The sequence below is a fragment of the Callorhinchus milii genome, unplaced genomic scaffold (genome assembly GCF_018977255.1).
Source record: "Callorhinchus milii isolate IMCB2004 unplaced genomic scaffold, IMCB_Cmil_1.0 Scaffold2, whole genome shotgun sequence".
Lineage (NCBI taxonomy): Eukaryota > Metazoa > Chordata > Chondrichthyes > Chimaeriformes > Callorhinchidae > Callorhinchus > Callorhinchus milii.
The window spans coordinates 37,722,403-37,732,192 of record NW_024704743.1 but is presented as its reverse complement, the minus strand read 5'-3'; the positions used below and the strand labels follow the sequence as shown (position 1 = coordinate 37,732,192).

The following is a 9,790-nucleotide window of genomic DNA, read 5'->3' as shown; positions in this document are numbered from 1 at the left end:
GACCTGATGGGACAGGCTGACGCTCTAATGCAGTGCTACATTGTTATTGGTGCTGTTCTTCAGATGTGATGTTAAACCAAGGTCTTATTTGGGTGGATGTTAAGGTTCTCATGATACTATTCAAAAAAATGCATCACTTGTTACAGTCATCAATTTCCCCAGATAAAAAAGTCATTCACTTCATGGCTGTTTGTGGGACATTTCTACGTAGAAATTGTCTACCATGTTCACCTTCAATGTCACAAGTTTCAGAAAAAAACTGATAAGGATCAATATCAAATACAAGAATTATTTTTTCTCCTATCTGTTATTGAATATTTTACATATTTTAATGATGTGTTGCTACTCAACCAATTTTATTTCTGGATTGTCGACCTGAAGAGTCTCTCGTCTTTCTTTCTTTGTAGTGTTAGGCATGGGATAAGTCTTGCTGCTCCCTCTCCAAAGCTTGCTCTTTTTCTTTTGAGTTGAGTACATCGTGTTGTCTGACTATTAGAGCCCAGCATAACGTCTGCACCATGTTCTCTTCTCTACTGTTCTGGTTCTATATCTCAGTATATATTGTTTTAATTGCTTTGCCACTTTGTTCTGGCATTAGGAATGACAAGTCCATCATTGTTACAAGGCCTTATTCTAGGTCTTTCTCTGCTAATTCAATGCCAGAGATTGTATACTTACGGTACACTAATGTGCAACATTTTTCACTTACTTGTGTTTAATATTTAGTATTTAATAGTGTTCAATCCTCAGCTTGCCCGACCCCAGCTCAGACATCCAATTATGTGAAGCATTTTGACACATTCTCTCAATGTAAAACGTACTATATAAAGGTAAATTTAAAGTGCTCCGAGATGCTGTCTGGCATAAAGGGCGCTATATAAATGCAAGTAGCTGTTGTTGTAAATTGTTGTCTGCTCGTTTTTTGGGGGATGTCCTTCCAACATGAAAGCCGCTATATAAATGTAATTTGTTTTTGTGGTTTCATAGATCTTAAATCCTTCCATAATGTTTTTGCTGCATCTTCTGGATTTACTGCTCTCCCTCTTTTCGTACAATCAGCAACTTTAACAAGTTCACGTCAAGTATTGATACCGAAATAATTAATCTGGGTTAGAAGTGCCATGCACCAACTGGAGATCATTCCACCTCTCACCATTCCGGCATTACTCCTGTCCCAATGATAATCTGCTTCCCATTTTTTGACCAACTTCTGTCCAGTCCATTTATTTTTTGTTAAAAATGATATGAATGGTGTCAATTTAATTGGTTACATTTAAACCTGGAGCATAAAACTTGAGGATATGAGCAGAAAGTCTCAAATACGACTGGAAATTGGAAAATGCATTTTGCCTGCACCGAGCAATGTCATGTATACAGGTTAGGATCTCATCAAAAGCAGCTTAACCCATGTCCAACAATTCTTTGAAAAACTAAATAAACAGCTTGTGAAGAAAAGATGAAAGACTGTTAGTACAGATATACATATATAGATACACGTAAAATATATAAAATTGAATATTTATTTTATAGAAATATTTCAGTTTTAGAGTAACAGGAGTCAGATCAGGCAGTCACTATTATACTTCATTAATTTCAAAATAATAAAAATAACAGAACACGACCTAGAAATTATTTTCATAAATATTTTATTCTGTGTACAAAGGACATTTTTCTGCATAATATTCCCCCCCCTCAACACTTGACTTTCAAGGCAGAAAAATAAATGATGGCATCAGTTATGCCATTTAATTATCTGTGTAGTCAGAATTTCTGCAGTCACAACAGCTTTCAACACTTATGATCTTCACAATGAGGAAGAAATCTAATTTTCCCTCCACATTACGTCAAAGAAGCTTTGCAATAACATTCTGCCACTTAAATATCACAGGCATGAAAATGCAGAATATTCAGCCCATGTTCAAAGGCTGTGCTACAATCAGCTTTTAACTGTTTAACTGCCTTGCATTCTTAATTTGCCATATCTCACTCCATGAAGTCCGTTTTAAAAAAAAGTCAATGTTTCTGCTTCATTTCTCACTGAACAGAAGCAGCGGCACGAGCCAGCTCATGAAAACCATTTATTAGCAAGTGTCAGCTGAAGGAGGAAATAGAAACGTGAGTCACGTTATGTGATGTATGAGTTGTGAGTGTCAGAACAGCTTGAAAATGCCAACAACACTAGGAGAAAGTAATAGAGTGCTCAGTGAACTGGAACATTGCATCATCAAGCAGGTCTTCTGATAGCTCTTCATCTCCGTCAGCAAAGTAGGTCGGGAATGGTGGATTCTTGTTGTCTTCTTCATGAGTAGGTAAAGCCGTATCTTTCACCTGGGGCAAAAAAAACACTGTAAATTCATACTGTCATCTTAAACAGTGAGTGTAAGCATTTAATGTCCTCTGTGACATTCTGTAAATGTACAGCATTTCCAATTGTCAATAAATCAATGAATTACATGATGATAACAACAATTTGCATTTGTATAGCGCCCCTTAAGTGGGATAGCATCTTGGGAGCACTTAACAACGGCATATTTTGATGCTGAGCTAGGAAGAAGTGATGACCATAACCACAGTCAAAGAGGAACGTTTTCAAGATATAATCTGAATATAGACAAAGAAGGGAATAATAGTCCCTCCTAAATATCAAAGAAGGGTAATTCGGAGGGACTGAGGCAGGGAGTTCCAGAGATTTGGAGTGTAGTAACTGAAGGCACGGCTGTTGATGGTGGAGAAGAAGTGTCGAGGGACATGCAGAAGGTCTGAGCTGGCTGAGCGGAGGGGCCTGGTATGCCCCTCTGCGACCTCCTTCAACTCTACCAACACTGGCCTGCTCATGTCCCGTCCTATCTGACCCACCCTCAGTAAACAGGCTTTCAGCCGTTCTGCCCCGTCTCTTTAACTCCATCCCATTCAACTCTCTCCATCCCCTCACTCAAGGCCCGGCTCAAGACATACTTCTTTGACCGTGCTTTTGGTCATCTTTCCCCACCCCACCCCGTCCAGCTTTCACCCCCTTCAGCTTGGGTGCCCAGCCAGCAGTGTCAAGTATTTTGTAAATGTACAGCATTCCTCCCAACCTGAAAACCGCTAGATAAATGTAAATTGTAAGTAACTATCTTTCTTATATTGAATTTATGATGCACAATATACATTAATCACAAATAAATTCTGTATGGGTTTAACCACAACGATTTATAGAAAATCAATTTACAGAATATTTTCTAACAAAAACAATATGAAGATGTTGTAGATTTGAGTCGTTAAAATTTGACCACTCTGAGACGCTACCCTGTGTGAAGGGCGCTATATAAATGCAAGTTGTTATTGTAAAGTGAAAACTCATAGTCTAGGTTGACACTCCAGTGCAGTGCCCCTGGTCCCACTTCCATTGTTCAAGTTGTCACTAATGTCACTACTGCTGGCTTCCAGAGTGTGGATTTCCTTGTTTCCTGCTTAAATTGTCTGACTTCTTGTCTGTGTCGCTACCGCCGGTCTCACGGGGTTTGCAGCACTAGAAATGCTTCGAAAGCATTTGTGCCTGACCAACAACAAATTACACTTCTCACTTTCACATGAGAAGGACGTCCCAAGCCCTGGACAGTCAGGGATCTGCACCTGACTAACCAGTTTACTGTGCAAGAAGCCAGTCAGTCTGTGCAGAAGTCGTACCACAGGCAAGCACTATATGCAAATACAAACTCCAGCGAAGTGGTTTATAATGAGTCTCACTTTGATTACATTTTCAGACCCTAATTTATTCAGAATGTGCTATGGCTCCAAACCCTGACAACAACAACAACAAGATTCCATTTATAAAGCGCCTTTCACGTCAGGAGGACGTCCCAAGGCGCTGCCTTCCAAGGCGCTGACATCCATCTGTTCGTATATCCATACAGATGCATTGATGGGATTTATAAATTATTTTCTTTATATGAATTCATCATACAAACTCCTCCACAATATTCAAACACATCACATCTCATTCTAAAAAAACATGTTGGTAGTTCCAAAGTTAAAAGAATGCAGAATCTTCCTGACATTCAGTTAGCTGCGAACAGACAGGCTTGTCAATGTCAGGCAGGTCTGCCATAATCAAGAGACAATGAGATGTGAAAGTGCATACATGGCTTCCAAACATCAAGCTGAAGCTCCGTATTACAGGCAATCCTAGATACACAAGTACCATGAAATGTACAAGTGTTGTGTAATGCTGCTACCATTCCAGTAGAGAGAGGATTATCTTCACGGAGACTGGCCCCATTGTGGGATAAGAAAATGGTGCAGATAACTGACCATCAGGCAAATTGGCTACAGTGCTCACCAAAATAATCTTCTATCACCAGTAATACTGGCAATATTGTAGGTTAGTGGTTAGAGCACTCTTCTCAAGAAACCTGGATTTGATTCCCAGCAGTGCAAAATGTTACTCCACATGCCTGTTTACCTAGCAGTAAGTAGAAACCCGGTTTTTTATTCGATTGTCGGATCGCTTTTCGGGGCGTAATAATTCCTTCAAAAATAATAATAAATTGGTCACTTCAATCCACGACTGTTTGTGGGACACTCCTGTGTGCAATTGGCTGCTGCGTTTCGTTCACAAAATATACAGCTGAGATACACTTTACAGTATATTCTGTGAAGCACTTTGAGACGTCTCGAAGACCTGATAATATGCTATATCAAATGCAAGGATTATTATAATACAAAACTTTAGCACCCTTTCCTCTCTCTCTGACATTCTCTTTCTTTCTCTAACCCTAGACTGTAAATTGTCACATACATACTTACCTTTTCATTGCCAGCTCATACTTGGGCTGCACAGCTAAATCGCAGGCTTAGGGAACTCACATGCATATGTGCAACTAATTTTTGGGGGGCATTGTAGCCTATGTTCACTTCCACATTAGAGCCTGATGCAGACAATGAACAATTGGTGTCCACCAACTGGTAATAGTTGTTGTGAGGATATACAGTGTTCTATCGTTGGTTGTCCCAAAGACAGGCAGGTGTCTTGTTCCAGCCTTCCTCTAACACTCCTGGAATCTAGTCAGTAGATTTGTGAAAGAGACCCACAGCAGTTCCCCTCTTCTCCTCCTCACTTAATAGCTACGAATAACTCCAAAGTAATAAATAATAATAATAATAATAATCCTTGCATTTGATATAGCGCTTTTCACGTCGGGAGGACGTCCCAAAGCGCTTCACAGAATATACTGTAAAGTGAATTGACTGTATATTTGTGGGTGAACGCGGCAGCCAATTGCGCACAGCAATGTCCCACAAACAGTCGTAGATTGAAAATGACCAATTTTTTATTTTTTATTATTGTTTTGGGTTTTTTGGAGGGATTATCATTAGGCGTGTGGAGTAAGGAAACTTGCCCAAGGTTTCGCCCTCTGCCTGGAATTGAACTCAGGTCTCTCACTTGCAAAGCGAGTGCTCTAACCACTGAGCTACAGTACTTCAATATGGTACACTACCTTGATAATTTTTCTTCTCATTATGACGACCCGATAAGGGAATAATGCCAGAGGAAGACAAACAAACTGCAGGGATTCAGAGAGCAAGTTAGAAGGCTGCTTTACATTGACAGGGGACTATCAGCACTAGGGTTCAGACTTTTCTCAGGCTTAGCAAACCTAGGTACTTAGCAGGAAAAATAAGTCTAGAATAGAAGCAAAGTTTTCTCACTAGGCAGTAAATTAAGATTTCAAACTAATGTTTGTGTTCTCAAAACTGGTTTTGTGTTAGCGAATGGGGCGCCATTAGTTTTAACCTAATTCTACTTGATAGTAAATGGCCTTTTACGTAAGAGTTTCCAACACAGACTTTATTTCACTTTTAAATCTTCAATGGGTTTAGATCAACAATCATATGTTAATTGCAAACTTTTAATTAAGACCAAATGGAAAGGATCCTGAAGAAAATTTAACAACTTCAATTTAAAGGTATGTTTGGGTAGCTTTAATTGAAACACTATCATTGATGAAGAAAGATTAATGTTCTGATTATCTGACCTCATGCTTCAGTTGTGATAAGGTATTTATGTTTCCTTCAATATTCAGAGTGAGCAGATGGAACACAGTAAAGGTAACAGAGCAAAATGGAAAATTAAGAAAAAGGGAAATAAAGATGAGGAGAATAACACATACTATAGGATTAATATTATTGTGGGTATACATATATTTATATAAATCAAGAAAACAAACTAAGAGAAGTTTGCAAGTGAAGTCAAAGATAAAAGAATACCTTGCTTTACTGGTCATTGGACAGAGATATTGACCCAGAGTCATGAATCACCACATTACAGATTGAAGTACTTCTATACATTGTAATAGTTAGTCTGCCAGTTTTAGCAAAGAGGATTACAGGACTAATGTCATTCAAATTACATAATTTTAAAAGCTTTTGGTTTCTCTGCTATATCAATTACATATTGTACGTATTGTAATCCTGGAAGTATCATTTTGCTGTTTTGCAATGTGACTGTCCAATTAATACTTTTGTAAGCAATTCCTTATTGCCTCCAGATTAGAAACTGGGAGTGAGAAGCGCCATTTATACTTCACTCTCCATAATTGCATTTGAGAAGAATGCTGCAAGTAATTCATTTGAAGTACAGAAAGTACTTGGCGCAGGTTGGCAAGAGCCAAGGCTTGGGGACCCCAGAGTGTGCGTTGGGGTACTGCTGGAATCTAACCAGCTATAACCGCATGGTTTGCCATTGATGTTGCTTTCCCGCTGCTTGACTAGCTAGGAGCAACCTACACGTTGGGGCTTTGGCTTACAGGGTTAACAGGAGCTGAGTGGGATGACTCCCTGCCCCGTAGTGACTGTTCTGCCCTTCCAGATCGTGTTGATGAGCTAGTGCCCTGGCTGTCATCAGCAGTGCCCTGGGATACTGCGGACCCGCCTGGCTCAGGAATTGGACCACCGAGACTGCCACAGAGAGTTGATTTGATTCTGACTTTCCCTTGCCAAGCATATTACTTTGGATCAGTCAAGCTCCAAGGAGATCCACTTAACCTGCCACCAAGGAGGATCCTTCAGCACCTTGGCACCCACCCGGTGAAAGATGTTGTATAAATACAATTTGCTGTTGTTGATTTAAAACAGCACTATATCGCATTGTCAAAATGCATCAAAGCCCTTCACAGGAATTTTACTATGAAGTGTAGAATTGTGTATTTGCAGGAAAATATACTATGTATAAAGAAATATCTTGGTGGTCCATTAATTACAGTACGTGCTTGAGGACCAGTTTAATACTGGGATAAAGTTCCCAAAATATAGGTCATGGAAACAGCCTCTGAAAAGAATAATATTTCTGCAAACAACTTGCCACCTATAATCATTAACACATTTTGAAAACCATGTATATAAGATGTACTGCCAAGGGGGACATGCTGATTGAACAGACTGTTAAACAGGCTCACTTTTTATTTATTTTATGAACCTTGGGATGTCCTCCTGACGTGAAAGGCATTCTGTAAATATAATTAAATATAATGTAAATATAATTTATAGTTTTTGAGAGCAAATGATGTTTGTTTTGTAAATTTTCTCCTCCTCAAACCAGACTTTTGCTTATGTTTAATTTCATGGGTATTTGCCTTCCTCTCGTTCCTTGGCCAAGCGTCCATTATTCATGTGTGAGATTAGAGAGTGAGAAGGTTAGCAGACTGTTAAATGTAGGGCAGAAGAAAGAAGGAATCTCAGACAAATGCAGATAGCATAGATGTATTTAGCAGGAAGCTAGATACAGTAAACTCCTGGTAACTTGTCACTCTAAGGGAAGAGGGCTCAGTTCATCAGTGATGAATTATCAGGAGTGGCGAGTTAGGCATATTAAACACATAAATTAATATGGCTGGTATTTTGACAGCATGATCACTTAAGCCTGAGTTGAGTTATCAGGAGTTTACTGTATACACAGGGAAAAAGGGAATAGAAGGGTATGGGATGGAGTAAGGAATGGGTGGAGACCTGTGTGGAGTATAAGCACCAGCTCAGACTGATTGGGCTGAATGGTCTGTTTCTGTGTTGTACAGTCTATTTAGACTCATTCTTCCGCTCGCTCAAATTTACACAAGCTCACTTTCCACCAGGGGTCACTGGAAATATGAGCCTGGCTAATATTTATCTTTCTTAGCCTCAATGTAGATTCCTTAATACCCCTGGCTAAACTCAGCATGCTTTGTGTACTTTATACTAAACAACAACAGCAACTTAATAATAATCCTTGCATTTGATATAGCTCTTTTCACGTCTTCTAGATGTCTCAAAGCACTTCACAGAATAGACTGTAAAGTCAATTAACTGTATATTTGTGGGTGAAACGCGGCAGCCAATTGCGCACAGCAGTGTCCCACAAACAGTCATGGATTGAAGTGACCAATTTATTTATTTACTTACTTTTTTTGAGGTATTATCCCTGGAAAAGCAATCCACCGATCGACTAACAACCGGGTTCCTACTTACTGCTAGGTAAACAGAGGCATATGGAGTAAGGAAACTTGCCCAACATTTCTCCATGTCGGAAATTGAACCCAACTCTCTCGCTTGCGAGGCAAGTGCTCTCACCACTGAACTACAGGACTCCACACTATATAAACTTGTACTTATCACACAGGTAGCTTATCGTAGCGCTTAATGTCAGCGTGGCTTGACAGTGAGCCGGAGGAGTTTTAAGGTGTGATTTGAAGACAGGCAGAGAGGGGGCATAAGGAGTTCCGAGTATATGGAGTACAGTAGTTGAAAGCACGGCTGTAAATTATGGAGCAGAGGGGATGAGAGATGTGCAGCAGACCAGTTGAGCGAAGATGGTGGGTAGGTTGCGGGCGGGGTGTACCAAAGAAGTGCTTTGAGATCAAAGAAAAAAAATAACCTTACATCGGATATAGTGCTTGCCACATTGGGAGGACGTCTCAAAGCACTTTGCAGGATATACTGTAAAGTGTAGTGGCTGTATATTTTAATTCCTGTAATCTATTTAAAATTATATTTTTTTGATACACTTTCCTTCACACCTTCTCAGTTGTGCTGAACGCTGTACAATGGGCATAGGCACAGCTTAGTATCATTTGAAGTTCCAGTGAATTTGGTCTTCATTTCAGAGTATTCACATTTCAAATTAACCTGAAAAATCAAAAGCAGTTTCAGGCAGATGGTGTTCTGAAAAGTCACCTAAAACAGGAATTGCGGAGTCCAGTAGTGTAGTGGTTAGCGCGCTCGCCTCGCAATCAAGATTCCTAGGTGGGGCGAAACCTTAAGCTAGTTTCCTTATTCCACATTCCTGTTTACCTAGCAGTAAGTGGGAACCGAGGATAATCCTTCCAAAAAAAAGAGAAGAAAACTGTGATCACTCAATCCACAACTGTTTGCGAGATGCTTGTCCGCAATTGGCTGCCGCATTTCGCCCACAAAATGCAGTCAATCCACTTTACAGCGTATTCCGTGAAACACGTTGAGATGTCTCAATAACATGATAAGGCACTATATCAATTCAAGGATTATTATTTGTTTCACTTGAGTTTCCCCACCAGAATATCAGTGCACACAATTTAAAAAAGAAAATAATGATTGTCTATTTATCTAATTTTTGTTACTCAAACTAAACATACATGCAGTGGTTTGAATGAGAACTTTCAAGTTTCAACAAACAGGATTTATTGGAAGATAAAAGAAATGTTAAAACCAAATACTGATATTTAATTCAACGTTTTACTGAAAAAGATGACTTTATACCTAGGATCAAGGAGACATCTACAAAAGATACCACTATTAATTC

The 9,790-nt window shown here is 39.4% G+C and overlaps 1 protein-coding gene across 1 annotated transcript in view; it reads right to left on the bottom strand.

Moving 5' to 3' along the window:
- Window positions 1-1,629: 1,629 nt before the first annotated feature.
- mrpl3 (mitochondrial ribosomal protein L3) overlaps window positions 1,630-9,790 on the bottom strand; it is a 48,374-nt gene continuing 40,213 nt past the window's right edge. The window contains exon 10 of the mRNA XM_007910438.2: window positions 1,630-2,328. Coding sequence (XP_007908629.1) covers window positions 2,179-2,328 — 150 coding nt within the window. The 3' untranslated portion in view covers window positions 1,630-2,178. The remainder of the gene's footprint in view (window positions 2,329-9,790) is intronic.